General features: G+C 53.1%; 1 protein-coding gene across 1 annotated transcript in view; it reads left to right on the plus strand.

The window, feature by feature from the left end:
- Positions 1-7,810: 7,810 nt before the first annotated feature.
- Positions 7,811-12,760, plus strand: part of PCDH10 (protocadherin 10) — a 33,590-nt gene continuing 28,640 nt past the window's right edge. Inside the window, exons 1-2 of the mRNA XM_058803544.1 lie at positions 7,811-10,739; positions 12,165-12,223. Coding sequence (XP_058659527.1) covers positions 8,142-10,739; positions 12,165-12,223 — 2,657 coding nt within the window. The 5' untranslated portion in view covers positions 7,811-8,141. The remainder of the gene's footprint in view (positions 10,740-12,164; positions 12,224-12,760) is intronic.

Genomic DNA, 12,760 nt, shown 5'->3' on the forward strand with positions numbered 1-12,760 from the left:
GCGAGGTGTATTGTCCCTGTGCCCTGTAGCTGTGAGATCCTGCTGAGCAGAGCAACCTTGCAGCTCGGTGAGGCAGCAGCAGCCAGGTTGGCTCAGCCTCTGGAGATCCCACTGCTGCACACACTTCTGGTGAGGGACACAATCTTCTGGTTTGATTTTTAACTGAAAAACTGTAATTGTAGCAATGCCAGGCCCCAACTTGCATAATGAATAGAGTGTGGACAACTGAAATCTATAGCACAGGTGACTCCTGCTTCACCTAATTAAGTAACAGCTCACAGTTAGGAGCTTTTCCATATGCATATGCAAAGCATGCTAATGAAAAGAGAAAGGAAACTAACTTTTGTTGTTGTTAGGCTGCAGGAACTCAGGAAGCTGCTGAAAAGTCTGGGAGGGTATTTAGCTTTGTGGGGGGTTTTGTTTGGTTGGCTGGCTGTTTTTTGTTTTTTGGGTTTTTTTGCTTTGTTTTGCTTTGCTTTGTTTTTGTTTAATTTTTCTCTCTTATCATTGGTTTTGCTGCAGTTATACTTTTATAACCATTTCCCCACCCTTTAGTAACTGTGATCATCTTTTTCTGCTATTCTCTGTTGTTCTATGATGATGCTTTTCCTTTTCCACTTTCTCCTGCTTCTTTAGCACCACTGAGAGAAGCTGGAGTATGGGTAAGTGTGCACATGCTTCAGATCTACATCCAGCTCTGCAGAACCCTGGAAATAATGACTCTGAGAAAAACTCTGTTCATCCTCCACAGCAGTTGTGTGGAACACATGAACCTGCCCAGTTTCTGTCACACAGTCCAGCCACCAAGAAGTTATGAGAGAGGAGGTGTCTAGCACAGATTTTTCAAAGACCAACCTATAAATTTCTGAGAGTGTGGAAGTGTTTCAAGGAACAGCTTCTGTGGAAGAAGTTTTGAGGACTTATCCCTTTGGTGTCTCTTCCTGAGAATGGCAACAAGTACTCCTGAGACCTCCATCTGCTAAAGTCACTATTCCAAAATGTGGAGGTGGTTAAGATTTTGAATTGAGCATTGCAATATTTTTAGCATAGACCAAAAAAAAAAAAAATTGTGATTATTGCCTCATAAGAGACTCAACTGCTTCCCAAGTGGAACTTCCTCTGAAATAGAGATGGATAAGACTATGGAAAAGTTTTCCCTAGACAGACGCAATTTTAGGAGAAAAAGCAAGCAAGCACCTGAGCATATGATCTTACCAAGGGAAGCCTCAAAAAACACAGTCTTGAATATTCGTAGTGCAAGTAGCTCCACCTAGGACAGGTACAAAAATACAGATGTGCACACTCTTCCTAAGTGCCTACATAATTATAACATCACTTTTGTCATCTTGTTCCTTTTCCTTCCTAGTTGGTGCTATTGTTATCTGCTGCATAGTTGGCACGATGACTCAGATGATAGAATTATGCTGGAAATTATATATACATGGAACACTGAGGGCCAAGAATGCAAATTCTTCTGGGCAAACAATCTAAAGTTTAGGGCTTTTTGGTATTTATTCTGTCAAGCACTAGAGTGTTACGTCTAAGAATAGAAGTTTTGTATTTGAACTACTGCTTTTAAGCTGAACCTCAAAACAAATTGTGCTTTAGTTCAAGGTTTGAACTTGCTGCTGAAAAGAAAATCAACAGTGCAATTTTCTTTATCATGAGCAACTACATCTACCTATGGCTTTGAGTGTATTATAAGAAGCTTAACAGAGTCTCAAGCAACTGGAGTTTTCCACTGTAGTTTTTGTCCTCATTTGCTCTGGTAACCATTCAAGCTTAGCAACATTGGTTGAATTCAGATACAGGTCAACTGTATTTTGATGAAGTTCAAGGAAATGGGTGCAGCTGATTGAGCAATACCATAAAACCAGAAAATTATAGAGCAAAAAAATATGATGCCTGTCCTGATCAATGTGATCATATTTTGCTTTTCATCTGATTCAGTACCAGGTTTCTATATATGGATTAAACTATCTTTCTGAAAATTCTTGCTAGATGGTAAGAAATTTGCCTTATTGGAAAATCTTTTGTTAAGAAATATCTTCTGTGATGGTAGATATATATGTCACCTCTTTTCTGCAAGTAAACAGATAAAACTCAGTATTTTTGACTGATCACCTTGTATAAAGTCATTTTAATTTGTTTATAATGTATCTATAGGATGACAATAAAAGTGGAGTTAAAAATTGCCAAATTTGTGGCTATTACATTAATAGTTATGGGACATGAGACAAGATTATAGGGATCAGGCCAATTGTTAGTGTAAAGTCATGCATACAGAAACAACTTAAAGTGACCAGGACCTTGGCTGCTCTGATCAGGACACTGTAAAAACCCTGACTGATAGAAAACATTCAGAGCTCAACTGTGGAAAAAAATAGTTTTATTCCATTTATTTCAATGCAGACTTGAATCAGCTAAAACCACAACTCATTGAAACAGGTTGGTTTTTTTGTTTTTTTTTTCTCTTTGTGATAAACATTATGATAGACTCTGAAAGCTGGAGAAGGCAGGATAATAGCAGCAGGCTGTACCAATCCACTGCTTCACACTGAACAGCTTCTCGTTGCTTGAGTTTAGCCTCCCTGAAATGTGCATTGAATGTTTGGGGGCAGGCAAAGAAAAGGAGGCAGAAGCTGGCCTTGAGAAACTCCTCTAGGATGCATCCATTCTGTTCTAGACTCCTGGCACCTCCTGGAGAGGCTCCATCAGATCTGATGGCTGGTGGAGCACAGAGCATGAAATGAAGTCATATTGGATCATCGCTTATTAAAACAGCTGGCTGAGGTCATAAATACAAAAAACTGTTTTCAGGAGCACTCCCAGAAGTGTCAAGGGGATGATTAACGTTGTATCTCTAGTTCTGCTTCTGTCTCCAACCTTGTGGCAGGTGCTTGTCTCTGGGGCTGTTTAAAAACCATCAGAAAATGTCTTAATCACTGGTGACCCCTGCAAGAACTTTGGTGGCTTCCACATCGATCTGACATCCAGAGTGCTCCTGAGGCAAACATGAAGACAGGCTTTTTTTATTGATTAGCCAGATTGTCTAGCCTTCCTGTTTTGTCTCCTCGTTGGCAATTAAGAGAGAAATCCATTGAGGGAGTGGTGGCAGTGAACCTTCCCCTCTGATACTTTAACCAGGCCTCTTAGTTAATTTGAGAAATTGTTTTGTATCGACCTTGCTTTGAAGCAGGATTTCATCCTATGGCCCCATCAGTATTACATATACATCTTCCTCTTAGGAAGGAGGCTTTTTCTAACCATAGCACCTTTTGTTTCTTATTTACAATCCAAATTCTATCATTGATTCCAGTAATCCTTCCTGCACCCTGAGCTGTCATTTCCTTGAGGGAAAACCTGGGTGGTTTTTTGCTTGTTTTTTTTTTTTTTTTTTTTTTTTTTTTTTTTTTTTTTTTTTTTTTTTTTTTAACCAAGATAATTCATATTAAAACAAGTAATAACAATCTAGGACCTTTGAGGGACAGGGCAGGGCAATTCTTGATGTGTTTTTAACATCCAGATAGTAAAGAGGCCACAGTGTTCCCCAGCCTGAAACTAAGACTGAACCTAAAATAGAAGCCGAACATCCATTTTGGTGACTCAACTAAACTGTGTGGATTAACTTTCTACAACCTAAAATATGATTGTGCAGGTTAGGATAGCAATTGTTTATTCCAGAACACAGCATTTGGATGTTTTCTTATGCATGTGACTCCTTTTGTGTCTGAGCAATGGAAAAACTGTACTTGGCTAATGAGAAATGAAGCATTTCCTCACCCTTTCCCCAGTAATTTAACGTCCTACTTCAAATGAATGCATTAATGCTTTATCTCCATCTTCCCCATCTCTGCTTTTTTTGTCTCATGGAAGGCCAGAACTTTCTCATCCTTCTCAATGTGAATGTGATATTTTAGACTTGGAACCATTTAGATAAATAATTGGGATTGTTCATAGTTTATGTCACCATTACTTCACTGCAGTTCTGTGATGAAGGGCAAAAGAACTTGGCTGGGGCAGGGGGGATGCCCTGGCCTTGGGGCACAGCACAGGCTGGGGTTGAGCAAATCTTCTCCTTCTTATGCACATGAATTCAGTTTTGGGTGTGCATGATTCACCTTCCTGCTGTGTGTGAGTTAAAAGCAAAAATTTTGTCTTTAAAATGATCCTTGAGGTTCGGTAAATGGAGGTGCCAGGGAAGCTCTGTGTGAGCAGAAGGATGATTTAGCATCTGTTCTCCTTGTTAGAAAGTGCCCCGTTGTACTCTTGGTGCCAAGGAGGATTTGGCAGGGGGAAAAGGTTTGACTCACCCAGGTGCCATCCCCATCAGCACGGAGCATTTACAAACCTGGCATCCTCCCTCTCCATCTCCAAACCACAGCACTGAGTGAAACACGGTGATACGAAAGATTAGTCTTCATTCGGCAAAGTGATTGCCGAATTAAACGATGCCAGATGGAAAAACTAAAGGCCACGGTGTCAGGGGTCTGTCCATAGCCCTGGGCTTTGGGAAGAGGTAAATACACAGCTCTCAGCTGGTGCTGCAGGAGGTGCGTGTCCGGTGCCGAATCGATACCTGCTATCGAAGGGAGCAGCGCGCAGCGTTAGGGCCAACCCGGCGTTATTAGAAAATGATACATTGCACATTAGGATGGATAATTCACGTCGCCTTCATCGGCTCGGCCCGTCGCGAAAATCCATAAATCATTTTCTCGTTCATGTATCGCCTAAGTGCGATTTGTCACTCGGCATTAGCGGGAGGGCGGCCGCGCATCCCCGCCGCTTCATTCCCAAAATGGAGACCCGGCTGCGCTTGGAACCGCGGGGGCACATCGGATCCCGGGGATGCGGGAGGGCGGGAGGCGGCTCTCCCCCGCCGATACACGTGTGGGGATATAAATATGTGTGGGTTCCCCGGTGGCTGCTGCTGCTGCTGTCCCCCGCATCTCCGCGGGAGCCTCGCGTGGGTGCCGCGTCTCGGGAGCGCCCCGAGCCCGGGGATGTGTTCCCCCATCCCAGCCCTACCTCCGGGCTTCCTCTGGCACGGACACGGAAACGGACACGGGCATGGACACGGTCACGGGCACGGACATGGACACGGGCTCGGTCTCCCGGGTTTCGCCCGCGTTCCTCGAAGGCAGCAGAGGTGGCCGCTCCGGCGGCGGGGAGAGAAGGGCTAGCACTGCCCCGCGTTCAGGGCATTCCCCATGGGCATCCACGGGGTCGTTCCCCCAGGCAGGCAGGCAGGAGAGGCGCGATCCCCGCTGGCCGCGCCCGGGGATGCGAGCGGGCAGGTGAGCGGCGGCGCTTCTGCACAGCGAGCTCCCCGTCCGCATCCCACGGGCAGCGCCAGCAGCCGGGCCATTCTGAAAAAAATTTTTCAATTTGTCTGCAAAGCACCCACCGGAATCACCCCGCCACAGAGCCCGGGGGTAGGTAGGGAGCCATGCAGAAGGGGAGAACAGGATGGAGTTTGGGAGGCAGTGGGCATCTCCCTGCCGGCCGCGCCGAGGCTGCGACGCTTGCCGCGGCCTCACAGGCGGCCAGGGGAGCGCGGCGCGGCCTCACAGGCGGCCAGGGGAGCGCGGGGCCGGGCGGAGAGCGGCGGCAGGGCCGGGGCCGGGTCCCGGAGCGGAGAGGAGCGGAGCGGGGCGCGCTGAGTGCCCCGCGGGGCGGCGGCGGCGCTGGCGGGCGCAGTGCGGCGCTGGCGGCGCTGGGGGGCGCCCGCCGCCCGCCACAGAGGCCGCGCCGCCGGGGGAGGGGCGGGGCGGGGGCGCGCCCGCGGCTCCGGGCGCTGGAGCCCGGCTCTGGACATCGCTGAATTGCTGGGAATTGCACGGGAGCTTCAAGGCCGGCTGGTTCCAGCCCCTCCTGCCACGGGCAGGGACGTCTTGCACCAAACCGGGTTGCTGCGAGCCCCGTCCAGTCTGGCCTTGAATACTTCCTAGGATGGGGCATCCTCAGCTTCTCGGGGAGAGCTGTGCCGGAGCCTCTCCATCCTAATGTGGATTCCTGCGTTCCCGAAGGAAAAACGCGCCTGTTCATTGGGATGCGCGGACGGAGCCGCTGCTGTGTGATGGATTAGTGATAGGGTTAGAGCAGGAGGTGCACGTCCCTGCTCTGTGCTGCTGTTCAAATAAAATAACATTTGTGGGGAAACCCTCCATAAGAATTATAAGTATTGTATTCTTTTAAGTTATTCATTCGGTAGCCTTAGGGACGTGGATCTCTCAGCCGGTACCGGAGCGTTTCCCTTGGATTCCTCTGGTTATCCCTGAGGGAATACCCCACTCCAGGGATATCCGCCCCACCACCCTGAGCACCCAGTGATGACAGGCAGTATTCCTCCTTTTCCTCACGGTCTCCTGTTGCACCAGCGGAAATTCCAAAATGGAAATAGGGAAACACCAGCGCAGGCTCGCCGTGCTTTAAATTGGCCGGAGCTGCAAACCCCGCACGGGTAAATAAATGACGGAAAGTTGCGCTCTCTCCACTGTGGAACACACCGAGGGGCGGGGAAGGGGAATGGAACAACAACAACAACCCCCGCAAGTTTCCCTTTGTTTACGGTTTTGTTTTTGTTTTTTTTTTTTCCAAAAAAGTTTCACTGGAAAGGAAAGTTGGTGGCGGCTGGGTGGAAAATCCCTCTCCAAGGAGCGGGGCTTGTTGACGTTTACCCGGGTGCGTGTGTGTGTGTGTGCCAGGGACGAGCGGCGATCCAGCGGCCGCGGCGGGGGAACCATCACCCGGGGAGGGGAGAGAGGCAGGGGAGGAGGCAGGGAAGAGGGAAGGAAGCGGGGATTGCGGGAAGGAAGGAGGGATGGAGGAAAGGAGGGAAGGAAGGAGGGAGGGAAGCGGGCAGGGAAGGAGGGAAGCTGGCAGGGAGCTCTGAGGCGCTGAGGCGGCCAGCGCGCGCTCTGCCCGCCCAGCCCGCGCGCGGGTCGGCCCCGCCCCGCCGTGACGCACCGCGACGCGGCCAATGGAACGCCGCCCCCGGAGGCGGTGCTGGGCGCCGATTGGTTGGCGGGAGCCGGGCGCTGCGCAAAAACATCGGAGCGGAGCGCTGCCCGCTCAGAAACTGCTGGCAGAGATCGCGGCAGCCGCGCCGGGAGCGGAGCCGGGACGGGAGCGCAGCGGCGGCGGCACCGCACACACAGACACAGGGGCTAGGCGAGAAAGCAGCAAGAGAGAGGAAAAACAATAATAATCCCCACCGCGATCGGCACCGCCGTAAAAGCAGAGTGATGATGATCGTACTCGTAGCAATAAGAGAAGAAAAGACCTTTGACAGAGAAGAGAGAAATCTAAAATCTTTAAATTAAAAAAAAAAAAAAAAGGAAATACCAGGGACATCGGGGAATGAAAGTTTTGTGTAGCTAAGCTGCTCTCTGCCTTTTTTTTTTTTTTGTTTTTTTTCTTTTTTTATATGTATATGAAATCTTTTTGCGGGTAATTTTTTTTTTTTTTTTTAATTTCGCCGTTTTTTGCCTTTTCCTTGCATCCAAAGAGGGCATGCCCACCGGCTGTTCCAGCAGCATCTACCCTCCAACTCCCACCAGGAAGACAAACAGAGGACAATCTTGAAATACAAAAATTTCCTCCTTGGAATTTGCTACTGCTGCTGTCTCTGCCGCCACTGCTGCTGCCGCGGTGCAGTGCCAAGACTCTCGGAATAAATAAAAGAGGGCTACAGTGTGTGTCTCTAGCTACAGCCGGCTAATAGCTATTTTAGTTGGCCGGCGCATCTCGAAGATCACAGATGAAGCGGGGACGCCTGTCTTCTTCGTTGGCTCAGCGTGTGAAACAATAATCCCCGTAACAAAAAGGAGGGAGATGGGGGAGAAAAAAAATCCTAACATGAATCAGAAGAAATAGTATATAGCACTCCCCAGCCCCCCCAAACCAACCTCTCCCCCTCCCCTTCCCCCGATCCCCCTCTCTCTCTCTCTCTCTCTCTCTCTGCACACGCTTGCAGGCGCGGGCGCGCGCGCGCGCACACACAGACACACAGACGCGCGCACCCAGACACACAGACACGCACACACACTGTACTGTGTATTTTCGGAGGAGGAGGTGGCTTTTGGAAGAGGAGGCAGCGGTGGTGTCGGGGAGGGGGGAATCTCTTTCCCCGTCTGGAGATGGTTGTGCTATTCCTCTTTGCCTCGCTCTGGATGCTGGAGGGGGCTTTTTGCCAGCTCCATTACACGGTGCAGGAAGAGCAGGAGCATGGCACGTTCGTGGGGAATATCGCCGAGGACCTGGGCTTGGACATTACAAAACTTTCGGCTCGGCGCTTCCAGACGGCGCCCAACTCCCGCAGCCCTTACCTGGAGCTTAACCTAGAGACCGGGGTGCTCTACGTGAACGAGAAGATCGACCGCGAGCAGATCTGCAAGCAGAGCCCCTCCTGCCTGCTGCACCTGGAGGTCTTCCTGGAGAACCCCCTGGAGCTGTTCCGCGTGGAGATCGAGGTGCTGGACATCAACGACAACCCGCCCTCCTTCCCGGAGCCCGACCTGACCGTGGAGATCTCGGAGAGCGCCACGCCGGGCACCCGCTTCCCGCTGGAGAGCGCCTTCGACCCCGACGTGGGCACCAACTCGCTGCGCACCTACGAGATCACCCCCAACAGCTACTTCTCCCTCGACGTGCAGACCCAGGGCGACGGGAACCGCTTCGCCGAGCTGGTGCTGGACCAGCCGCTGGACCGGGAGCAGCAGGCGGTGCACCGCTACGTGCTGACGGCGGTGGACGGCGGGCAGCCCCAGCAGCGCACCGGCACCGCCCTGCTCACCGTCAGGGTGCTGGACTCCAACGACAACGTGCCCGCCTTCGAGCAGCCTGTGTACACCGTGTCGCTGCCGGAGAACTCGCCGCCGGGCACGCTGGTGCTGCAGCTGAACGCCACGGACCCCGACGAGGGGCAGAACGGCGAGATCATCTACTCCTTCAGCAGCCACATCTCGGCCCGCGCCCGGGAGCTCTTCGGCATCGCGCCGCGCACGGGGCGCCTGGAGGTGAGCGGCGAGCTGGACTACGAGGAGAGCAGCGTGTACCAGGTGTACGTGCAAGCCAAGGACCTGGGGCCCAACGCCGTGCCCGCGCACTGCAAGGTGCTGGTGCGGGTGCTGGACGCCAACGACAACGCGCCCGAGATCAGCTTCTCCACCGTGAAGGAGGCGGTGAGCGAGGCGGCGGCGCCGGGCACCGTGGTGGCCCTGTTCAGCGTGTCGGACCGCGACTCGGAGGAGAACGGGCAGGTGCAGTGCGAGCTGCTGCAGGGCGACGCGCCCTTCCGCCTCAAGAGCTCCTTCAAGAACTACTACACCATCGTCACCGAGGGGCCGCTGGACCGCGAGCAGCCGGGCGGCGACGCCTACACGCTGACCGTGGTGGCCCGGGACCGCGGCGAGCCGCCGCTCAGCACCAGCAAGTCCATCCAGGTGCGGGTGAGCGACGTGAACGACAACGCGCCGCGCTTCAGCCAGCCCGTGTACCAGGTGTACGTGAGCGAGAACAACGTGCCCGGCGCCTACATCTACGCCGTGAGCGCCACCGACCGCGACCAGGGCGCCAACGCCCGCCTCGCCTACTCCATCCTGGAGAGCCAGATCCAGGGCATGTCCGTCTTCACCTACGTCTCCATCAACTCCGAGAACGGCTTCCTCTACGCCCTGCGCTCCTTCGACTACGAGCAGCTCAAAGAGTTCAGCTTCCAGGTGGAGGCCCGCGACGCGGGCGAGGAGCCGCAGCCGCTGGCCGGCAACGCCACCGTGCACATCATCGTGGTGGACCAGAACGACAACGCGCCCGCCATCGTCAGCCCCGTGCCCGGCCGCAACGGGACCCCGGCGCGGGAGGCGCTGCCCCGCGGCGCCGAGCCGGGATACCTGGTCAGCCGGGTGGCGGCCGTGGACGCCGACGACGGCGAGAACGCCCGCCTCACCTACAGCATCGCGCGGGGCAACGAGGCCGGGCTCTTCCGCATGGACTGGCGCTCCGGGGAGCTGCGCACGGCGCGCAGGGTGCCGGCCAAGCGCGACCCGCAGCGCCCCTACGAGCTGGTGATCGAGGTGCGCGACCACGGGCAGCCGCCGCTCTCCTCCACGGCCGCCGTGCAGGTGGTGCTGGTGGACGGCGCGGGAGAGCGCTCCGGGGGCGGCGGCGGCGCGGCCGCGGGCACCGGCGCGGGGGGAGGCTCGGGGGGCTCCGGCGAGCATCGCCCCAGCCGCTCCGGCGGGGATAACTCGCTGGACCTCACGCTCATCCTCATCATCGCCCTGGGCTCCGTCTCCTTCATCTTCCTGCTGGCCATGATCGTGCTGGCGGTGCGCTGCCAGAAGGAGAAGAAGCTCAATATCTACACCTGCCTGGCCAGCGACTGCTGCCTGGGCTGCTGCTGCTGCTGCCCCTGCTGCAGCCGGCAGGCGCGGGCCCGCAAGAAGAAGCTCAGCAAGTCGGACATCATGCTGGTGCAGAGCTCCAACGTGCCCAGCAACCCCGCGCAGGTGCCGGTGGAGGAGTCGGGCAGCTTCGGCTCGCACCACCACAACCAGAACTACTGCTACCAAGTCTGCCTCACCCCCGAGTCCGCCAAGACCGACCTGATGTTCCTCAAGCCCTGCAGCCCCTCTCGCAGCACCGACGCCGAGCACAACCCCTGCGGGGCCATCGTCACCGGCTACGCCGACCAGCAGCCCGACATCATCTCCAACGGGAGCATTTTGTCCAGCGAGGTAAGCACCGGCACCCCCCCAGCCCGCGCAGACTTCATCCCCGAGCATCCTTCCCCACGCTCCCCCTCCTCCTCCTCTCCCGTCGCGAAAGGCGTTTTGCATTCCTAATCCTGCTCGTTTCTCCTTTAATCCGTCCGCTGCCTCTCCCCGCTTTGCCCTCTCATCTTTGGAGGGTTTTAGCGACGGGCGGGGGTCTCAGAGGCGATTGTGGGGTAGAAACACGCACACAACACACGCACACCGCTGGCTGCCTCCCGCTCGGGCTGAGCAGCTGTTGCAGCCAAGCGTGTCCCCCCCGAGTCCCCCTCGCCCCCCCTCCGGTGCCTCTGAAGGAATCTGGGCAGCGTCGGGACGCAGAGATGCCCCCGAGGCTGCGGGAGCTGTGAGTGGATTGCCGGTGGGTTGGGAGATGAAGGGGAGGGGGGGTTACAGCTCTTTGCAGCATCTCTCCGCTTGACAAGGCTGGAGTGACGTGGGGTGTAAGCGCAGGATGCTCTGAAGGGAGGCTTTAAAGCCGTGTGGTTTTCAGTCCTGAAATCTTTTCATGCGCGAGTAAAGCTTTGGGGGAAACCCCCTTTGGGACTGTGACAATCACTGTAGTTAGCAGGAGCTTTAATTAATTTGTGAATTAGGGTTTTTGACTTTTCTTGGCTCTGTCTGCACAGCTCTTTATAACCCCAAAGTTTGCAAAGAGCAGCAAGAAAGAGTTTCCGTAAAATTGTGTGCTGAGACTTAACGTCCCCTGCAGTCTTGTGTTGCCTGGTGTGAAGAGTATTTTTACTAAAGCATTTACCATGCCATATCACTCCCCCATTATTCATTTTGTGCTGGGTTTGCTCATATATTGTCAGCACCTCTCTGCCTGTGCACGAGTGAAAACCTCACCTTCTCTCCCACCCTGAAACCTGAGTGCTGTCCAGCCTCACAAAGGTGGTTTGAATGGTGTATTCTAAGGCATTTAAGTTCTGCAGTGAAATTTCTAATATTGGTTTGTAGTACTGCCCTTGCTTCAAAATGTCTACAAAACTCTTGACTTTTGCTGCCTTTTTAATGACTTGAGGGTATCTCAAAGTATGTTTTTTTTTCCTTGTGGTGCAATACCAATGCCATCTAAGCAGTCCACAACTCTAGAAATAGTTATGCTAATTTTTTGTGGGAGTCCTTGTGATGCTCAACAGTGTGCACTGTGAGAAAACGTCAGAGTCTTGTCTCAAAAAACTCCAGAAAAAAAATCCCCTTGTGCCTTCCCATCTGTGTGACTAAGAGCTGATGCTTTCCCCCCTTACATTCTAGAAACAGATTTTGCAGGCCGGCTTGCAGCTAAGCATTGCCATTTATAGTGAGCTGCTCCCTTGTATATTTCCTGCTGCTGGTTACAGAAATGTCAAGAGTTACAATGTCTCCCAATAATTTGTTTTCTCCTAGACCAAGCATCAGCGTGCTGAGCTCAGTTATCTAGTTGACAGACCCCGACGAGTAAACAGGTAGGAGCTCTGCAGCCTTGCTTTCCTCATGCATGCTTTAGCAAGTCTGAGTGCTGTGCAGAAATGTATTTACTACAGGTGTAACTGGGTAGTAAAGCACTGGGAAGTCGAATGGATGTAGATGCACATCTTCGAATAAAGTTCGAATTAAGGCTTTTCTAAACTGGTCTCCAAACTGACTGAGAAGAGAACAAAATCTCGGTTTGTACGAGTCTAAAACGTGCTTCAAATACTTAATAACCTGCTTCTGTAGGGTCTCCCAGCAAACACTGTCTCACTGAGCTAAAGTTCAGCTCACCGGCTTAAGGAAATGCTACCCAATTACTTTTACAGACCTCAGGAGGGGCAATAACCCTTGCTGGCCCTTGCAAGGTCTGAAAATTGCTGGTTTTACTCGGGATGGGCAGGGCACCTCGGTGGAATTCCTGCGGAAGGGATGGCGGGGGGGGGGGGGGTGGGGAATGCAGCGCCGTGTTTGGCCATGTGATGGCGGAAGAATGTTTTACGAGCTCCTCTTCTCGCGTTCATCCTAATGCA

The sequence above is a fragment of the Ammospiza caudacuta genome, chromosome 4, assembly GCF_027887145.1.
Source record: "Ammospiza caudacuta isolate bAmmCau1 chromosome 4, bAmmCau1.pri, whole genome shotgun sequence".
NCBI classification, from domain to species: Eukaryota; Metazoa; Chordata; class Aves; order Passeriformes; family Passerellidae; genus Ammospiza; species Ammospiza caudacuta.